This window comes from Arvicanthis niloticus, chromosome 1 (assembly GCF_011762505.2).
Source record: "Arvicanthis niloticus isolate mArvNil1 chromosome 1, mArvNil1.pat.X, whole genome shotgun sequence".
Taxonomy (NCBI): Eukaryota; Metazoa; Chordata; class Mammalia; order Rodentia; family Muridae; genus Arvicanthis; species Arvicanthis niloticus.
The window spans coordinates 151,804,439-151,827,054 of record NC_047658.1 but is presented as its reverse complement, the minus strand read 5'-3'; the positions used below and the strand labels follow the sequence as shown (position 1 = coordinate 151,827,054).

General features: G+C 39.9%; 1 protein-coding gene across 21 annotated transcripts in view; it reads right to left on the bottom strand.

Annotated features, from left to right (window-relative positions):
• Btrc (beta-transducin repeat containing E3 ubiquitin protein ligase) overlaps nucleotides 1-22,616 on the bottom strand; it is a 170,485-nt gene that overhangs the window by 103,027 nt on the left and 44,842 nt on the right. For 13 of the 21 annotated variants that reach the window (XM_034497285.1, XM_076922650.1, XM_076922670.1 and 10 more), the window contains one exon: nucleotides 8,296-8,403. The exons of the other annotated variants lie outside the window; for them this stretch is intronic. In XM_034497285.1, the coding sequence (XP_034353176.1) occupies nucleotides 8,296-8,403 (108 nt within the window). The remainder of the gene's footprint in view (nucleotides 1-8,295; nucleotides 8,404-22,616) is intronic. 21 annotated transcript variants of the gene reach the window in all.

Genomic DNA, 22,616 nt, shown 5'->3' with positions numbered 1-22,616 from the left:
GAGGTCAGGACACCATCGGATCAACGTACCAGAAACACGACCTTGTTTATTTTTTTTCCACAGTATTATTGTTTACAGGGTGCTTTGCTCGTGTACCTTGTGGTTCTTAGCTAAAAGATGAAATTACAGCCCAGGATGAAGCGCTCAGGCACACATCCAATTTGTGTTTCCATCTCAGAAAACAAAAAGCTTCTAAGGCCCTCAGGCTGCCATTCAAACTTGGAGGCTGACATTTTTAACAGCATGAACCAGAGAATGGCAGAGAGAATGATCTAATGCATTTCTGACTTGTCAATCAAAGATCTCACCTCTGCTGTCTTGTAAACAGTTGGGGGCCATCTAACTACATTCATAAACCTAGGGAGAGCTTCCTGCCAGCTGGGGTGCTGGAAGCACATGCTCTGGCTTCCACCACCAAAATCATGATTCAGTTTTATAATCTCACTGCAAATAGTGCACGGGCACATTTCCAGGACTACTGAAATAGAACCAGAGTAGGGAATACAAAGAGATTTGGTCAAACAGTGATTCTCAAGCTGTTGGAGTCCTGTATCCATCTTATCCTCATTTTACTAATTTCTCTCACAGGACTACACTATGCTACAGTTGATACGCTTAAAAAATTAACAACCTGCTACTTAGAAAATCTAGGGGAAATGCATTAATATTAAACTAGAAATGTCCCTTATGGTTTACTATCAGTAAAGAAAGTAATACAAAACAATGACTTGTGCAAAAGATAGAAACTACGTAACAACAGCAGCTTCATTTAAATTAAGCTAATGAGGAGCCTTCATTCAAATATAAAGCTTTTGGTGCTTATAAAGTTTTCTATTTACTAGCCTGAAATGGTGAGTAGTGCTGACATGAAAATCTAAGGGAACTGCTAATGCCCCCTGCTTTCACTTAGTTATGACTATACTGACCAACACATATAAATCTAGCTGATTTGAACTTGGTACTTAAGGTTCATGTATGAAAAGGAAGAGTTGCTTTCTTCATGCAAATTTTACAGGCCACTGAACTCCAGCTTAATTCATACCAAGACACACAGACAGTAGCTTTTCCCCTGTACATTTAAGAACTTAAGGGCAGGTGACAGATCATCCAGCAGAAAAAGATAAACTGAAAAATTCTGGTTTGCAATGTTTTCCTACATTCTAAATATCTATTTCAAAATATAACAGATCTGGTCTCCAGAGAACTGTGTGTAAGAATGTAGAAAAGCTCAGAAGAAAACCAAACTCCTGTGCACAGCACCTAACAGTAACATGCTACAGTGCACAGGGTCCTTTGAAGCTACAGTCAAGAGTGCACACTCTTGGTTTGCTCACATGTTTGCCTGTTAGTTTTAAATACAGCATTCTTAAAACACCCTGGCTTAAACACATGACAAAGAAAGGGTTTCCTGAATACTGCCTACCTACCAAGATTCTTTATCTCGACAGTCCACATATCAAGTCTTGAAACTAACATGAAGAAGGAAAGCAAAACGTTAACATAGGACAACAGAGAAGGAAGGTGCACATGGCCCACCTACTACCAGTTCCTGAACAGCACAGAAGAACACATATACAACCATGGTCTCTGTAAGCACAAAGGATGGAAATAACAGGACTCTTAGAACATAAAGAAACAATGTACCTCTCTTCAGAGGGCACAGATTAATCTTAGTGCCCACGGAAAGGATCTGTCACTTAAGTAGGGCACCTCCACCGTCACCCTCTTTCCACCAGTTCCATTCCTATGGTTTGCAGCCCTGGCATTACTAGTCTGTACTATCTATCCCCTTTGCAATTATAGGTTCTGATGGAGTAAAAACAGTTGAGGGGAAATGGACTATTATTCAGTATATCTAAGCTAAGAAATAAATACTTTGGGAATATTTTTTTTATTTTTCATATCCATCATGAAAAATAAAAATGTTTCATGAAAATCTGATTTGTCTCCCAAGATGATGATTTTGGCATACTCTAAACACCAGACAAAGTCATACATTATCCCATAAATGAACATTAGCTACACTTGGACATGTCAAAATACTCAGCAACTGAGGAATGTGTTTTTAACAAACTTGAAATATAAAATAGTTCAATAATCAAGCAAGTAGCTGGGAAGACAATCAGCCCAAGACGCCACTTTTCCAATATAGATTATTTTCAAGATAAGGCAAAAATGTAGCAAACTCATGTCATTTTTACCTTTAACACTTGAAACTACACGTAAAAGATGAAAGTACAGAAGCTTAACACTAGATTTCAATGGAATGAATACTTTAAAACAACCTCACTATATATTTTATAATTTTCTGTTTCACCCACATACATTTACTTACACATGATTGCTTGTGCTGCACACATGCACGCAACCCCCTACACACACACACACACACACACACACACACACACACACACACACACACGGTGCAGAGTGGGAGGTGTTAGCCTTCTTACTTTTCACAGACCTGGAATGTCTCTGGTGGCCAGGAAGCTTCAGCTATCCCCCTATCTCCACCCCTTCACACTGCTTGGGTTACAAGAGGCTACAAATGGGCACACTGGCTACTTTGTGGACACTATGATTTGAAACCACATCTCCTCACACTTACATAGCAAGTACTGTTAACGCCCTGAGCCATCTCCCCCTCACTTTAAAAATTTGATCTTCAAAAATATATTTCTAACATTTTGCACATATGCTTTAAAATTGGACTTAAACAAGACCAAAAGAATCATCCATCTGATTTTCAGCCTTTCTCTAGCCTGATGCTCATCATATCCAGCTCTTTAATTTACTCCATTCTTTTACAAAGTAAAGGTAAACTGCAATAAAAGAGTCAAATAATCGTCCAAATACACACTGCTACGAAGATAAAGATGTTGATACCACTGAAACTGAACCATCAGTTGGCTGGCAGTGCCAGTCTTTAAAGCCTGAAATGTGCATTTGTTCATGAACAAGAGTCCAAATTCAGTATACAGAATCCAACTCAGAGGGGATCATCACAGTGAGCTGTAAGAAAGCCAAACATATGAAATATGTTTTCTTTTCTATGTGCAAATGTGTGATGTTTGAAATGACTGTTTAATTATCATGATTTCTTTCTGAATACAGAACATCTGTATACATGTATGGGAGGGGGGCTGCCAGCAGTACTATATAGAACATCTGTATACATGTATGGGAGGAGGCTACCAGCAATACTATATAGAACACCTGTATACATGTATGGGAGGAGGCTCCAAGAAGTACTATATAGAACATCTGTATACATGTATGGGAGAGGGGCTGCCAGCAGTACTATATAGAACACCTGTATACATGTATGGGAGGAGGCTCCAAGAAGTACTATATAGAACATCTGTATACATGTATGGGAGAGGGGCTGCCAGCAGTACTATATAGAACACCTGTATACATGTATGGGAGGAAGCTACCAGCAGTATTATATGGAACATCTGTATATATGTATAGGAGGAGGCTACCAGCAATACTATGCTTCCTCTTTTCTTATGCTGTATCTGTTATTAGACAGTTTTCTTCAAATTATCTAAGTCTGTTTACTCACTGATTCAAAAAAAGTATGAAATATTACTTTTGACAATGGAAGAATAAATGAACAAAACATAGTTCAACCTTCAAAGAGCTCAGTCTGGCAAAAGACAAAGACAAAGATAACGAGAGCAGCACAGAGACACTGTGGCAACACATCTCTGCTGCTGCACATCCTGGGCACAAATGTGTGGCTTGTCTGAGGGGAAGACGTACAGATCTGGAAAAACTTTAATCCTGTTTCAACCTGAACACAGTTATGAATAGCATTTACCTAGACAGGTAGACATCCACAGGCAGACAGGATAGGTGTGTGTGGTAAGGCCTCAGATGGTGGGATTAGAGTACACAAAGACAGGGGCATTGAAGTTTGGTCAAACACTGCTATTTTCAAAGAGTGGGAATCCTGTACTCATTTTGCACTGTAAATTTTGCAGTAGTTGAGAATTATATGAAAGGAAAAAGAGTTGTGAAGTAGAAGCCGGGTTCAAACTTCATTCAACCTAAAACCATGTAAGCAGCTGCCCACAAGATAAAGAATGGCCACTCTCATCGGAAACACCAGCTGCTGGTTGTAGCATAGGCAAGAACATTTATTATTATTGTTGTTGTTATTATTATTTTGACAGGGTCTCATATACACCAGGCTGATCTCAAACTTGCTATGTAGCTGGGGATGACCTTGAATTTCTGGTCCTTTCTGGAATTACAGGCATGTGCCATCACATCTAGTTTATGAAATGTAGGGGATCAAAAACTAAATCTCATGCATAATAAGCAAATATTATACAAGCTGAGTTACATCTCTGGCCCACTAACGATCCCCTTAGAAAAGAAAGACTCACGCTCGAGAGATTGCTCAGTGGTTAAGAACAGAGCCAGCTCAGATTCTAGGAAATCCTGCCCCAGGGCCCTAGTCTCCATCCTACAACCCAACCTCTGGGCTTCCTTTCCTTCCTGCCTTATAAGTAGCTCCCTTTCTGCTTACATTAAACAATTTGACTCCTGTGACAACAGCCAACTTGCTCAATTTATTCCTTGATTTTCCAATAAAATCTCTGTATAGGGCTGGAAAAATGGCTTGGAAGTTAAAAGTACTTACTGCTCTTGCAAAAGACCCAGGTTTGGTTTGTACACATAAAAAAATCTCTAAATAAGCTTTCCTACAAATAAATTCCAGAGTAGGAACATAAAGAAAGAGTGTTCAACTTCTTAAAAGCATTATTGACTTTTAATTAAAACTAGAAAAGGTTATAGTGGGGAATTGGCTCAGAATTATTTGCTACTTTAATTCAGAATTGTTTTAGGAGAAATAAAAACTTGAATTTTTCTTGGTACTCTGATACCAAAGTCAGAAGGTTTAAACACACGCGCTTGCATACACACACACACACACACACACACACACACACACACACACACATATAAATATTTTTGAGACAGGATCTCATGTATTCCAGACCAGTCTCAAACTTGTTATATGGCCTTAGGCCTGCCTCCAACTCATAATACAACTGATTCTTGAGTGCTGGGGTTACAGACATATACCATCAAGCCTGGTACCTTTTTTTTAAACTTTATATCTCTATATAGGCAAGATGGGTCTTCCTATGCTTTAAATAACAATGAACGCAGAAGTGTATATGAAAAGTCATCTGCCTTTAGTTACTCCAGACACTAGATGTATAAAAATGAAACAATGCCAGTATTAATGTTTTAAATACAGTTTTCATTTAAAATGTCCTATTTATGTTATGTGGGGTTTTTTCCCTGTTGTTAGTGTTGCTATTATGGGGGAATCCATGTAGGCCAGGCTGGCTTCAAACTTGCTATGTAGCCAGACTGGCTTCAACTCATGTTCTTCCTGTCTCTGCCTCTAGATTGCTGAAATTACAGTTGTGTACTCCCCCATCCTGGAGAGCTACTGTAATTGTTTTACATAATAATATTTTCTCTATTCTCATTTCAAATAGAGTAAATATCAGTAGAAATAAGCCACATGCCTAAAGTTAGTTTAGGGATTTTTAAGGAGTGCAAACTGTCCTCACTTCTAAATTAGTAAAACTGCTAGGTATGGTGGCACAGGCCTGTAATGTCAGAACTTTGGAGGTAGACAAACAGAAAGCTGACCAAGAGAAATGTTCACTTTCTGAGATGACCTGTCTATAGCCACAGTGATGAAGGCCTTGTGCTCAACCCTTCCCACACCTCACTGCTCACACCCCGAGTCCCACATGACAAGGTGATCAGGAGCTTCCCCGGCTTCTTCTCAGTAAGGTTAGCATTTTCTCTGTAGTTTTCAGCTGTTGTGTCCCGTGAGTGTGTGTGTGTGTGTGTGTGTGTGTGTGTGTGTGTGTGTGTGTGCATGAGAGAGAGAGAGACGGGGGGGGGGGGGGTTGACAACACTGGAGGACATGAGAGGAAAGGAAAGGAGAGGTGAGGCAAAACGAGAGTGAATTCATCCAAGTCCTTGGAGGGTAAATTCTTTCCTGTCATTCTGTGGAATCCAGAGATTGAACTCAGGTTTAATGTGTATCCTTTCCCTGTTAATAATCTGCACCACTGCTTTCAGTAAGTTCTTTGAATACTTTCAAACAAATTACTAATCCTGAGAGTGACTGTGCCTAAATAAAGTGAGGACAACTTTGATGATCCTATTCCCTGAGTCTTTACAGACTGGTTAAACTCAGTGCAACTAACTAAAAACCAATAGGTTAGCAGGGGTCGGTGATACATACGCACCTTTAATTCTAGAGTTCCAGGCCAGCCTGGGTTATAAAGTCATATTCTGTCTCAAACAAAACAAAGAACTCTGAGTTCTTGAAGTCAGTACCTTCCTAAGCAGGATACACTGATTTAAAACAAAACGACACAAAAAAAACCCATCTTAACAAGACAATTCACGCTGGGGTGAACAGACACTCTCAGGATATCGTGTACTCTCTCAAAGCAGCAACTATCACCACCATATGTCCATTCACATCTACAGTCACCATGTAACAGATGTGGGAATAAGCATGAGTCAAACAATGTGTTCAAGGTCACAGTACTAGTGACTATGTGGTCTGAATGAAAATGCCCCCCACAGGGCCACAGGGAATGGCACTATTAGGAGGTGTGGCTCTGGTGGAGTAGGTGTGGCCTTGTTGGAGGAAGTGTGTCACTGGGGTGGGCTTTGAGGTTTCAGAAACTCAAGCTGGGCCCAGAGTCACTCTCTCTTCCTGTTCTCTACTGATCTGCATGAAGGACTCTCAACTACACACAGGCAGCACCATGTCTGCTTATGTGCTACCATGCCTCCCACCATACAATGCTTTGAACTGTAAGCCAGCTCCAACGAACTGTTTTCCATTATAAGAGTTGCTGTGGTCATAATCTCTCTTCACAGCAATAAAAACCCCAAGTGAAACAGTGAGCAACAAAGTATTTCAAGCAATCTACCTTTTAGAGCCAACATGCTTTACTATTTTCGAGTATAAACAAAGGAAGATTAACATTAAACTGTACAAAGGAAAATGAAAACATCACCAACACAGTATTGCTGAAGACTGGTAACTGCCATCACTCAATTCCGTTCCTCCAGACTTAATCATGGATATTTTCATATTTAGTTACAACTTGTCAGTGAAATTTCTCTGAACAGATAATAAATTGCATTGGTTAAGAAAACAACCTGGCAAATAGCTGGAAATGTGGCTCACTCCTGAGCCTGAGCACACATGCACATTAAAAAACAAACTTTGAGGAGCTGGAGAGCTTAACGCTCTTTCCAAAGGATGTGAGTGAGTTTGGGTCCCAGAACCCATGTTTGGTGGCTCACAGCTGCCTGTACACAATAGTTCCAGGGAATCCCACTCCCCTCTGGCCTCTTCAGACACCTGCACGCACATTCACATAAATAAAATAAAATATACCTAAAGGGGGAAAAGGTCAATTTTTTAATATTATAAAAGCTAAACACAAATTCCAAATACCTTAAGTAGATAGACAACACTTCTGCCAAGAACAATCATGCACGACAAACACTAATCCATAGCTATGGGCATCAAGGTCTTTCTTTCATTTTCCTCTACAAAGTTCCATTCCCTTCTTCTACAGCTTCTCTTACACCATGAAAATGACCTCTTGACCTTTAAGGAAGACTGAGAGAAGCTAGAATCCATCAAAAAATGTAAGACCAATTAGAATACTTCAAAATGAAAACTGTATTTACAGCTTTCCCACTCTGAAACAAGAAACTCTTTAGGATACAAGTAACACATAGTTCTTAATGTGTGATGCAAACATAAATGTGTATATATGCACACACACACACACACACACACACACACACACACACACACGATAGTAGCATAGTAACCAATAGTAGTAATCATAAGAAAAACATAAGATGTTTGTGCATCTGATTTTGATTACCTAATTACTTGATTTGATTTTATGTAGATCCACGCTATGTTCTGAATTGCTATATTATTTTAAAAATTAGTATCTGTGCAAGATCTGAAACCCATTGCTCCAGCTGTGCTATATTCATTTTGACAAAACAATTACAAAAAAGTTTTAAAAATCAGTAAGTCTGGGTCTACATTAAAAGTTAGTCCCTGAAGAAATACTGAGCGATATGAAATACAGGCACTATAAAGGAGAAGAGGTGGATGTAAGTAAAGTATAGGAGAGAAGGAAGGACACACTAATGAATTAGACATACCCCCCACCAATAACCCACAGAGACAGAGAAAGTACCTGGAAAGCTGTGAGTGCGCCAGTCCCTGGGTTATACAGGCATCGCAGCGAAGGCATGCTGTCCGCCAGGCTGGAGCAGCCCAGCCACAGAGACCTGGGCATAGAGCACTGCAGAGAGAGGACAACTATGAGATGGGACAGTATGAGACAGGATGGCACAGATTACAGGAATTTTCAAGGGTTGGTTGAATGCAATATTCAAGTTGTAGCTGGTCTTTATGATAGAAACACTGGCAAGGGGGTAAGATGCAGTCTCATTATGTAGCCTTAGCAGGCCTGGAACTCTCTAGATGATGGACCAGGCTCTGCCTACCTCTGCCCTCCCAGCACTTGGGAGAAAATAGTACACAGTGATTCTAGTCCCAGAGAAACTCAAAAAGGAGCACTAGTAGCCAAAAGGCAAGAGACAAAACATTACAGGTCCAAAAACCAAACATGTCATAAATTTCTATCCCTGTTTTTCTATGAATAAATACATCTGAACTAGGAAACCTACAATATAATGGGTTGGTTAATTTCCTTTTTGGACCTTAACCATCTTCTATAAATTCATCAGAAAGTGAAAGAAATACTATACAGACTAAGCAGAAAAGAGAACTTTGTGGTAGCATTACAAAATTAAGAATGGTAAATTAAGAAACAAAATATCACAGGAGAATGTTTTTAAAAAGAAAAGAAAAAGCATTGTATCCCTAGGGCCTGACAGCAACTAACTCTGCAGAGTTTGCATATGCTTTATATGTCCTGTTAGTCTGTTATTCATTAACCACAGTGCATAGTTAACCATAGCAGCTGCCTCTTCATCATTCCATATGGATTAAACGAGGTAGAGCAAGAAACAATCCAAACAGAAACAAAACAACAGGGGAAGAAGAGTAGGGAGCCTGAGAGTTGTGGTACTAAAACCTTCAGCAAGGAGAGGATGGGACAGATTAGAGTGCATTCCATAGCGCAAAAGTACCAATTCTAATAATAACACTAAACACTGTTAGTATTATGTTTTGAGGCTGGGGGAGGAGGGGTAGTTTGCAGGGGTGTGTGTGTGTGTGTGTGTGTGTGTGTGTGTGTGTAGGTCGGGGGTTAACCTCAGGAGCCACCCACTGTGTTTTTTGAGATGAAGTCTCTCACTGGAACCTGGGACTTGCTCATTAGACTAGGCTGGCTGACCAACTTCCTGTCTGCCTTACAAGGGCCCATCATATGCCCTGACAAGGACATTACTGACTGAACCATCTCTCCGAGCTCTGCTTAATTTCGTAAAATATACACATGGCAGAGTGAACTCTGTATTCTTTGTGTTTCTCTAAAAATACTCCAGGATGAAGTTTTGTTCATTAGCTTGAGCACTCTGATACCTTAATAACAGCTAAACTAGTAAAGACCCATCCATACTCAATGAATACGTGTTTTAAAATAGAAAGTCATTTTCACAAGAAATAAAATTTTACAGAATATGAGCTAATGTTCTGGTTCTTTACTTCTTTAAATAATTGGTAGACGTCAACAATGAGATACAAGATATAGTATTTCCTACCCACACTGTCTATAACTCATACGAAGATAACAGTTGCTAAGGACTCCTGCTTACAGGACACTATCCTCGTTTTATAGGTAAGGACTCGTCTACTCATGCTCAGGAACTTAGGAAATAGGACAGCAAGTGGGAACCAGAATCCATTTCTACTTCCTGGAGCTCTTTCTCCTGCTGTCAGCATCCCCGAATCAAAAACTGGGGATGGGGGACTTCAAAAGAGATCTAAAGGCATCACCAGACAGCATGAGCCAAGCAGTGCTATCGCCCGGAGCTGCAACAGCGGAGTCCCTTTCATTCACTGCTCCAATCTCTTTACCTCAAGCCACAACCCATTTTACAGCCAACAGCTGAATGTTGTTCTCAGTGTTACATTATGCAATTCATAAAAGCTTCCTGTACTATGAACCCCAAGCAGGCTATCAGTCTGATTTCCTCTCTCTACCTTTATCAACCCACCTTCTCTATCTATCCTTCTGGTTGGCTCTGGCACTCTAGCTATGTAACTGCTCTGACACTCTACTTAGATGCTTCTCTAACACATGCACATTTGGAATTCCCGTGCTCTTCATTCCCACCATCTACCCTGCCATTTACCCCTGTCTCCTGGGCACTAGATTTACTAAGTTCAGTCTTTTTCAGCTCATCTGCACTTGAAATAACTTATACTGGGAGAAGAGCAATAGAACAAAGGGGACAGTTAAGAGGAGTATTTAAAGTTTCTGTCACTTTGAGAATCCCTGCCCTGTACTAAGAAACCACAAATGCTTTCTTTACTGGGGCTAGAGAGACGGCTCGGCCATTAAGTGTCCCAGCAACTCTTTCAAAAGACTGGAGTTCAATTCCCAGAACCCACATAACTGTAACTTCAGTCACAGAGAATCTGACTCCCTCTTCTGGCCCCCACAGGCATATGGTGCACAAACATGCATGCACGTAAAATATCCATACACACAAAATAAAAATAAAGTTTAAAAACTTAATTAAAAAAAAAAAAAAGACTGCCTCACTGCAGCCAGCAATAGTGACTCACACCTTTCCTGCTAGCTAGACTGGTCTACTTATTGAACTGCAGGCAAGCTAAGGCTACATAATGAGACACAAACAAAGCTTCACTGAAATCATTTTCATTAGTATGTTACATAAACATAAGTTATTCTTAAAGCTAATATTTAACAAATCTATTCAGTATGCATTTATTGAATGTCTTTGTTGTTCTGGGTACCAGATACAACAATGGATAAAAAGAAATTCTTTGCCCCTGTTTGATACCACTCATGCTGAAAGCAGAACTTTATACATGGTAGATAAGCACTCTGTCACCGAGCTACGTCATCAGCCTTAAAAAAAAAAAAACAAAAAAAAAAAAACTAAAATCCCTTTCTGGGAGGAGAAGAGGGGCTGATACTGGGACGTAAAGTAAGCAAATAAATAAATCTTTTAAAAAAGCATTCCTTTCTTAGCTGGATATAAAGAGGCTGAGGTAGGATGACTGCCTGAAATTCATGATCAGCTTGAGTTTACATAGTGCATACCATGCAAGCCACCATGAGAGAAAGAGCCAGTTATTAGCAAGCTGGTATCAGAAGGAAGGAAAGGGAACAAAAAGAAAGAAAATGAAACAAAAGGAAGGAAAGGAAGAAAATCCCTTTCCTTCATGGCACTTATATACTTGCGACATTCCATCAGCATGAAGTCACTATGTACTAAAGACTCCTACTATAAAGAAACTCATTGTTAAAGCTTACTATTGTGCTATTCTTTAGAGACATGGTATATTTATTAAGTGTGGTCAATGTATTTTTTTTTTCTAAAAAAAAGTGTCATTGTGAAAGAGGATTTCAATCTGGAGATATGTATGAGAGGTTAAAAAGTGAAGGTATGTAAGAGAGAACACAGAAAAGGGAAGGATGGACAGAAATGCAGCAAGCACTGGAAGACAGCTTGTCAGAAGAGGCAGGTACTCAACACACCGCAGCCATACTGCAGTCCTCTGCACAGTGCACACAGTAGGTACTGCTGGGTCTAGAACTCAGCCAAGACCCCTTCATTTACAGACATAGGACTCTTCTTTCTCATTAAACACACACACACACACACACATATTTGTATTTGTGAGAGCTTCTTGGTTAAGTTCTGAAAGCGGTTCTCCCATGAATTACAGTCTCCTCTGTCTTCTATAAGACTCTATGCTACTGTTACCACTTGATGAATTATTACCTGAGCCTCCTTTGTGTTCGTTCTAATGCTCCTTCTCATTCACAGACCCAATCCTACACCAAAACCCCTCCAACAACTAAAAGTCTGAAAGGAGCTTACCCCATCTACTTAAATTAAAATTCCAAAGTAAAATTATGATCAATAATGAGCCACATACACCCAGGGAAGCACAAATATATATACCAGTGTGATTTCCAAAATAGTATTAACTTGCAAACACCACACAGAGGATGCATTCTCAATTATTACAAGACAATTGGTATGCGTAAGAAAACTGCACTTGAACATAGTCAGATTTGTACATTATCATAAGATTTTATATATTATGGCTCAATTTAAAAACCAATTTTCAAATTGGTTTGTATTGCAATAATTAATCTTACTCATACTGGAAACTGCTGCTTAAATTGCCCAATGAGAGTTGCCAAAGTTTATGGGTCAATTTTAAACAAAGACATAATATGTGCTCTGTCCATCATTTAATAATATTGCCCTTGATAGAACTGCCAGGCCTGTGATCCCCGCTACTGGAGACTACTGCAGGAGGATTATACATTCAAGCCTTGCCTGGTATATGGAGTGAGTTTAAGGCCAGTCTGGGAAACTTAGCAATATCATATCTAAAAGAGAACAGTTAGAAGGAGGAGCTGAAGACCCAGCTCAGTGGCAGGCGCTTCCCAAGTGTGTGAGGCCCTAGGTTCTATCCCTAGGACTGAAAACATGTTTGAAAATCCAGGCATGCTAATCCCAATTTGTGAAAAGCTAAAACAAGATTATGTGTCTGAGGCCAGAAAAGGCTCTATAGCGAGACTGAGTCTTTAAGCACATAGTTTTCTAACTAAGGTTTGGGCTGGCCTTACTTTTTCTCTTTGCAAATTTAAATTTCTAATCTTCTCCCATCCTCCCAACCTCTTCTGGTGTAGATCAAACGCAGGGTCATGCTAAGATAACTCTTTGCCACTGAGCCATGCTCCAAATCCTTAACTTTTTAAATAGAAAAATGAGGGTGTGTGTGTTTCAATCCAACAACTATAACTACATTCCCAAATTTAAGTATTTAACTTTTACTAATCATTAAAGAACTCATGAATGACACACTCCTTAAATGATTTTCCTGGATAAACTCAAAGCCTCGGTTAATAGATTATATCTCATCCTGTGTAAACTCAAATCTGGACAGTACAGGCCTATTTCTTCAGCTCATTTTCTATCTAAATTCACCCTGAATGATTCTCCTTGGCACAACAGTAGAAAGCTAGACCAAGGAGATGGCATGGCAAATTAACAGCACTTGGTGAGCAAGCCTTAGGAGTCTGAAAAATTGCATTCCATCCCCAAAGACCATGGCACATGCACATATATACAAAAAAACAGTAAGGAAAACTAAACTAAAATTAAAAACATTTTAAAAACCTATAGAAAGTAAAAACTGCAATACTTTATTTAAACTAAACAATGGGTTCAACTACACAGGTTCATCAGCTTTTAAAACGTGAGTGTGCGCGGTGTTGTATTTATATGGGCTGGAAAAATGGTTCAGTGGTTCAGTACTCATTGTGAGAGTACTCACTACTCTTGCAAATGACTCAGGTTGGGTTCCCAGCACCACAGATAGTGGCTCTAAACTGTCTGTAACTCCAGTTCCAGGGACCTGATACCCTCTTTTGACTCTGATGGTACCAGGCACACAAGCAGACAAAACACTTTATATATATGGGGAGGGCCTAGGGATGGGCTAAGCAGTTAGAAGTATTTGCCATTCTTCCAGGGACCAGAGTTTGTTTCCGAGCACCCACATTAGGCAGCTCACAACCACCAGCCCAGGAGATCCAACTCCCTCTTTGTCTTCGATCCATAATCTTGTGCCTCCTCCCTCATGTTTACACACACACACACACACACACACACACAAACAGCCTATGCAAAATAGAGGGGGCTGCTAAACAAGTGTCTACTAAATCAAAGAATGAGAAAAAAAAGACTGAAATGTTGCAACAAAACGTGTCTGGTGCTTCAAGAATTCATCATCATGTGCCTATCAAGTTCAAATCCACTCTGAGAGACCTCTGAGAATCTTTACTCCTCCCCTACTCTTGACTGCCACATAAAGGGCCCTGCAGGCAAAGAGCTGGCCTCACTCAGCATTTACTATACGAAAGCTGAATGACAAAATCTCCTAAACTCAGGTCCCTCTTGATCAACTTCTAGGAGTAACAGAAGCTATAATAATCAACAATAGAAAGATAGCTACATTGAGAGTTTATGTATCCTTAAGCCATGGTAAAGAATTCCCTTTCCACTACTGTATGAACTAAAAACTTCAGGCAAAGAGAAATGCAGTATCCCATAGTCCTTGCAAGACACTCAGGTTCTAACTTACAAAGTCAATGCTTCTCTTTAAAATTCCATTCATTTAACTACTTATTTATTGTGAGAGAGTGTGTGTGCCATGCTGTGCATGTGGAGGGCAGAGGCCCAGTTAGGGAGAATCAATTCTGTCCTACTATGTGGTCCTGGGTCGGCTGTCAGGCTTTGCACACGCACCTTTGCTGCTGAACCATCTCACTTGACAATCATCAGTTAGCAACATTTAGGAAGCTCATTTATTAGTTTATTCCAAAAACAAAACTCTCACCTGCCATGTCAGATGATCAAATCCATTTTGCTTATTATATACACCTTTAATCCCAGTGCTCAGGAGGCAGAGGCAGAAGCAAAAGATTCTCTAAATTCCAGGCCAGACTAGTCTACAGAGTTCATTCTGGGGCAGCCAAGGCTGTACAGAGAAACCCTGTCTCAAAAACAAAACAAAACAAACAAACAGCTTCCAAGAATGCCAATCCCATTTCAACCTCTTCTGGTTGTGGATAGTAAGACCTAGAGTCTATATCAACAGCAAGCTCATCCACCAATCAAATACTTAGTCCTCACAGGTGTGTATACAAGAGAGCACTAAAGTCTATCAGACAGAAAGTGTTTACTAAAAAACTGTGCTTTCCTTAACAAATTATTTCATTTAAAAAGTTATTATTGTTTTTTTTTTTACAGGACACTACACTGAATAAATGGCAAGGGGAGAGAAATGAGACGTCAGCAGTATGTCCCTCACAAGCTCAACCGATGCTCACATGCCATATAATTCTGTGCCCTGTCCCTGCCCCCAATCTGTCTGTCTGCATCTCTCTCTCAATCCGTGTGTGTGTGTGTGTGTGTGTGTGTGTGTGTGTGTGTATCTGTCTGTCTGTCTCTCTCTCTTACTTACAAACACACATGTACACACACAGAGTTCAAAGAACTGAATCCAGAGTATGATAAGCAAGTGTTCTACACTATCTGCCAATTTATACTCTATTTAAGGGAGAAATTAACGCAGTAACTACAAGGAAAAGTATAAAAATAACACTGGATCAGATCATATGTGCTATCAATGTTTTTTTTAATGTTTACAAACGTTCAGACATAGGCTTTAGCTCTACTGTAATATCATTGTAAGTTATTACAGATATACCTCCTCTCTTAGACTGCCCAGACTGTTCCTCAGTGATATGATTCATGCCTTTAAAATCCCCAATATTCTCTTTGCCTCTTGAAGCTCAAGATGTGAGCTTTCAACAGCTGCCCTAGTCGGCTGCCCCTGCTGCCTGTGTTGGGCCATAGGCAACATTTTGGACTCCAACCCTAAGAAAACATAATCCCTAAATAAACTTTCTTCTATTACAAACAAAACAACAACAACAAGCCATTTAATCTAGCCATGATAAATGTTCAAAAAATGTGTCCTTAATCATCAGAGAACAGTGTAAAACACACACCAGAGAGAAATCACTGCTTACAGATTAAGTCAGCTCGAGTGTAAGGCATGTGTCAGATTAAATACTTCCACAATTATTGACCTGTACAATCTCTAATAAAGGGAGGTTAGTCAATTACCAAAAGTTGAGGGGTACTTAGCAAGTGGTAAATATAGGATCTCAGCTACAATATTCTATCTAGTAAATATACATACATGAAAGTAGCACTTTAATGCTATAAATTTGAGGTAGGTTACCCTGGGCTAAGATCTTGTCTCAAAAAGAAAGCTGGGAAAGGCATTTTAAAAGTCACGGGTAATTTATTAAGAAATAAGGACCAAAGATAGTTTAGGGGTCCAGGACTTACAACCCTAGAGAAGTAATGGCCACTCATAAGACTATTATAATCATCAAACTAATGGCCATGGAAAGTCAGGGGAGGGAGAAGAGAACTCAATGACTAACTATAAGGAAAAAAGTGGGCAAATCAGAAATATTTCCAATACTTAAAGCCTAAATGATGGGCTGGAGAGACGACTTGGAACTTAAGAATTGTGATGGTTGTTCTTGGTTGTCAATTTGACCACACCTGGAATTAACTAAACCCAAATGGCTGAGCAGGCCTGTGAGGGATTTTTTATATTAAACCATTTGAAGTAGGAAGCCCCATTTCTAACCCGAATTTGATGTGGAAAGGCACGCCTTTAATCCAGATCTTTGAGGTGGGAGGATCCACCTTTATCTGGACAATAACTTCTGCTGGCAGGCAGCCTATATAAATGACATGGAAGAAGGAAGACTGTTCTCTCTTGTTTGCTCTGGCTTTCTCTCTCTAGCAAGTTCATTCCTTCACTGGCATTTGGAACTTAATTCTTCATCATTCCAGCATAGACTGAAGACCAGCTGAGACATCCAGCCCCATGGACTCAACAACTACTGGATTCTTGAACCTTCCACTGGCAGACAATTGTTGTTGGTCTACCTGGACCACAATTCGTAAGCCACTCTACTAAATCCATTCTCTAAGTTCTGTTTTTCTAGAGAACCCTGACTAATACAACACTGGCTGTTCTTCCTGAGGACCTAGGTTCAGTCTCCAGCACCCACGAGGTAGATCACAACCATCTCCATCTCCAGTTCCAAAGGACCCAAGTGACAAGAAGAAAAGTAGTGGCAGAGATAGGCCCTGATTCTAATTGGGAGAGCAATCTGAAATCATGAATTGGATAAGAAAGTAAATCTCAAGTATGCAAGCAGAAAGACATGGCATAAAAGTTTGAGTAAACTTTAACAGGTACTAGGAAAATGGCCAAGTGAGTAAGCATTTGCTGTGCAAATTTGAAGACCTGAGTTCAAATCCCTACTACCCAAGAAAAACTTGAAATGATAGCTCACGGTCTGCAAGCCAATCAGTGCTGTACAGCAAAATAGAAGGCAGAGATAGAACCCTGAAGATCACTGGCCAGCTGGCCTGGCATACCCAGCTGCAAATAAGAAAGATCCTGTCTCAGATAGGTAGATCAATACCTGAGGTTGTCCTCCATACATGTACCTTGGCATGAGCCTATCCTGGCTTATACAAACAACATCTCTCTCTCTCTCTCTCTCTCTCTCTCTCTCTCTCTCTCTCTCTCTCTCTCTCTCTCTCTCTCACATACACACACACACACACACACACACACACACACACACACACACTTGTACACTTGTACACTTGTAATGATTACATATGTGCAGGCCTCAGTGACCTCTGCATAAGTGCAGACACATTTGGTTAAAAATGCTTTTAAAGTGGTAGAGAGACGGCTCAGAGGTTAAGAACAGTGACTGCTCTTCTAGAGGTCCTGAGTCCAATTCCCGGAAACCACATGGTGGCTCACAACCATCTGTTATGGGATCCAATGCCCTCTTCTGGTGTGTCTTAAGACAGCTACAGTATACTCAGATACATAAAAAACAAATACACAAAAATGTTTTTAAAAATAGTATGCACGAATTCATTTTCATTCTCATTCCCCCCACACCCCTAGGCTAATGTCAGTGGTCTTTTACATAAGCTCTTTCAATAAAGTCCCACTGCGTGGTGGTAGTGCAAACCTTTAATCCCAACACTCAAAGGCAGGGGCAGCAGGAAGATCTTTGAGTTTCAGGCTAGCCTGATGTACAAAGTGATTTCCAGGCCAGCCAAGGCTACATAGAAACACCCTGACTCAAAAAAACAAAAATCAAAAAACCCAAAACTGACAAACAAAAAAAGCAAACAAAACCAAAGTGAAGCTTTTCTAAAAAATTCAAGTGATAGCTTTTCCTGGTCTCCACTCTATCTAAACAATTTCATTAAGCAGTCACTAGTGAGCACAGGCTAAGTGGGCCTCATGCTAGGTGACTGAAGTGGCTCAGAACAAGCTTTTGGAGTCCAGATAACATGAGAACACATCGCTGGGACCAGCTGGGCCCAGCTGGGCCTGGCACAGAGCTAGGGACTACACTCCAGTGAGCAGGATGACTTGAGAATCCACACACACACACCAGGTAGAGCAAGTGGTGGGAACAAAGGCTCCTCAAGGGCATAAGGCACTGCGAGAGGCGGAAATAGAGTCCAGAACTCAGTTTCAAACCTAGGTTTTAAAGAAGGTGAAGGCAGCACTGTTGTCAAGTAACACCCAAAAAGTAAAGGAGGCTTCCAAGTGATGGGGGAAGAGACTGAGAAAATAACACAAGCAACACAAGCTCAGTCATACAGGAGAACTGAGAGTAAACAAGGGAAAAGCTAGGCTTCTCAGAGAAAGAAAAAACCCATTATATTCAATATAGAATTCAATATTCAATAATCCAATGTTCAATACAGAATGAATGTTATATTGCTGAGCTATAACTAATACTGTGAGACAGAACTTGAGAAATGAAGTATGCATATGCATACATTTACACACACACACACACACACTACCAATTGAGAATGCCTATGATTACTAAAAATCTAATAAAAATGAAGGTATTTGATTGCTCTAAATACCACTCTCCACTAAATCGGAGCCTTAGAACAGTAAGTCCAAAGCTCTAGCCTGAAAAATTTAAGATGAGTTTGGAACAACTTCTTGAAGTGCTCAGAGATCAAGAGACATGTCAAAGTGGCGGAGTGGACAGAATGAAAGGCTGGGATGGAGTAAACATTTTAACAGTCTAAATATCAATAAATAGAGCAGATTACAATTGTGGCAAGCAAACTTTAACATGTTCCCCTAATGGCTTCTGCCTCCTAGTGTCCAAGCCCTAGTTAACCCCATTCCTCGTGTGGGGAGGGCCTAAAACCTCAATCCTAGAGGAGTCTGGCAAAGGTAGTAAGACACCATGATTAGGTTACATAAAGTTAACTACCGCCTTAAAGACTGAACGGCCTGCTTGGCCTACATGATTTAATGAAACAAGAAGTCCACATGGCAAGGAATAAAGGGTGGCCTTCAGCCAACCACCAGCTAAGAATCAAGGCTCTCAGTCCAATAGCCCTTGAAGAAAAGAATTCTGCCAACTACCTTGAAAGCTGGGAAGTTAGTCCCTCCTCAATCAAGACTTCAAATTAGACAACAGCCTTTACCAATACTTTTGTCCCTGTGAGAGATCTTATAGTAGAGATGCCAGGTCAGCTGTGCCCAGAGTTGTGACTCCAAAAATCAAAGATATTAAATGATTCCTATTAATATTATAGGCATGTTAGTAAGCATGATTGTGGTAAACATTTCACAGTGATTGTGTGTATGAAAACACGTTGCATATTATATAAGCATTTCACTTTAATTGACCAAATATAACAGAATGAAGAAGACAGATGAAGAAAAAAATGTATATATTTGAAAAGAAACAGACATGAAAAAACTTCAGAAAGAGGCCAGAGTCTAAGCTAACGCATAACACAGATCTCAATGTAATGGTCAGGACTCCTGAGCTAATGAAGACTTAAAAAAAAAAAAAAAAAGGTCACTTTAAAAAAATTCTGGTCAGGGATAGTAGTTCACATCTCTAATCCCAACACACAGGAAGACAAGGAGGATAAGTCTGGGCTAGATAGTGAGACCATCAAGTCTGTTCTTGAGTATACCCCAAACCCTGGGGGTGAGGGATGGGAGTGGGAGGTGGGGGATGGGGGATGGGGTGGAGGCTTTTCCGTTCTGACCAGCCAGACTGAAGAAACCTAAATGAGACATTCAAAAGAAACTAAACATGTAACTTAGCCCCAAGAAGCTAAGTCATTTATACTGAGAAACTCTACCAGAAAAAAGCCACATGAAATCTATTCTAACAAATCTGAAGACTCCATGACAACAGCATAAAGCTGACTTTCAAAATAAGCTCAGTAATTTCTAAGAAGAAAAGAAATACAGATGTCCAATAAATATAACATTCTGTGTCCAAACTAAGTTGAAGGTGGACATGGCAGCACAGATCTGCAACCCTGGCACTCAGGAAGCTAAGAGCAGTTTGGAACATAGCAAGATCCATCCTGTCTCAAAACGAGGAGTTTCCAAAAGAAAAATACAGAAGCTGAAAAGGTAGTTTTACAAGATAGGATTTTTTTTTTTTGCCTACAGATTAAACACTGTAGAGAAAAAAGTGAAAAAATAAAAATATGAAAATTAAGTTGGTAGGTAGAAGCACATACCTTTGGTCCCAGCACTCGGAGGCAGAGGCAGGCATCTCTGAGTTTAAGGGTAACCTAGTCTACAGAGCAAGTTTTAGGATAACCAAAGCTACACAGGGAAACCCTGCCTCTGAAAACCAAAACCAAAACCAAAAAACAAAAACTAAAAAAATAGAAGGAAGAGAGAAAGCAAGCAAGCAAGCAAGAAAGATAGCAATACACAGTTACGCACCAAGAGGTGGAAACTAAGAAAATAACAGGACTAGAGAGACAGCTCAGAGTTAAGAGCACTGACCACCTTTCCAGAGGACCAGGGCTGAATTCCTAGCACCTACACAGCAGCTCACAACTGTGTGTAACTCCAGTTACAGTACATCTGAGACTCTCACAGAAACATACATGAAGGCAAAACACCAATGTACATAAAAATAATTAGTAAGTCATTAAAAAAAAAAAACAACAAAACCTCAATGACCTTTAGACTATGAAGTAATGTGACATGTATCTATATAACTACTGCAACATATATGTATAATTAGTCACAGAGAAAACATGGGGGGAAGGGCAAAAAAACAAGCAGAAAATACTTCTAGGGGCTCTGTGGGTAACTCACAGTAAAGTGCTTGTGTAAGCATGAAGCCCTGAGCTTGATTGTCAGCACCCATGTAAAAAGCCAGACATATGTGTTTACAAATCCCGGGGCTGGAAAGGTGGAGGAGGCAGAGGCCTGGGCTCACTGGGCAGCCAGCCTATGGTGTGCTCCTGGCTAATCAATGAGAGATCTTGCCTCAAAGAATTAAGTAAAGGGCTCTTGAGAAGTGATACCTGAAGTTGACCTCTATACATATGTAGACACAGACACAAATAATTTTTTGTGCAAAATAAATGTAGCAAAGTTCAAAGCTTGCCTTATATGTAGAAAGCACTGAGTTCAATCCTCGGTGTGATGACAACAACAGAAGTGGGGGTAAGGAGGGGGAGGAGGAGAAGAGAAGAGGAGGAGGAGTAACAGTAAAATGAGGTTCTTAGGAGGAGCACTCTGGAAGCTGAGGCAGGAGGATCACCTGAGTCCAGAAGCTTGAGAACTTCTATAGCTCAACAACAATAACAACAAAAGACAAGTAACCCAATTTTAAAATGGGCAAAAACCCCTGAAGACTTCTCTGTGACAGTGGTATTCGACCTGTGGATCATGACCCCTTTAGGGGTTGAACTACCCTTTCACAGGAGTTGCATATCCAATATTTATATTATAATTCATAACAGCGGAATTACAGTTATGAAGTAGCAACAAAAATAATGTTATGGTTGGGGTCACGTCAACATGAGGAACTGTATTAAAGGGTCACAGCATTAGGACGGCTGACAGCCCTGACTCTACAAGGATATGCAAATGATAACAAACACATGAAAAGACTGTTCAACATTAGGAAAACAAAAATCAGAACATACACCAAGAACATACACGGCAACTTAAAAGACACTGGAGTCGGGGGGTGGGGGGGAATGGGGATAGGGGATGCCATCTGAAGTGTAAATAAAATATCTAAAAAAAAAAAAAAAAAAAAAGACACTGGAGTCAACCAGATTCTTCAGTAAGAGGCATGCTGAGATGACCAGATGTGTTGGCCCTCATGTCAAAGTACAAAACAGTATCAGGACAGAAACCGAGAGTAGAAAGTATGAAAAAGCAGGAACCTTTAACATGTTTCTGGGGAAAATACAAAATAGTTCAGAAATTGTGGAAACAAGTTTGGCTAATCTCTAAAAGGTAAATGTAGAATAACCATATAAGTATACTGCAATCCTGCTTACTCATATATACACATGAAACAATTGAAAATAAGCGCTCAATCACATACATGTACACATATTCACAGCAGTAGTTTTTCAAAATAGTCAAAAGGTTCAAATGGCCTAGATAATTGAGTGAATAGAAGAAATAAAACAATATTAAGCAATAAAAACAAGTTGATACATGCTATAACATGAACCCCAAAAGTATTATGCTAAGTAAAAAAAAAGCCAGAAACAAAATACGAAATATACAGAACAGGAAACACATACAGACAGGATGTTAAGTGGCAATTGCTGTGAGGAGAAATAGAAACTACATAACAGATAATAAATTTTACACGGTATA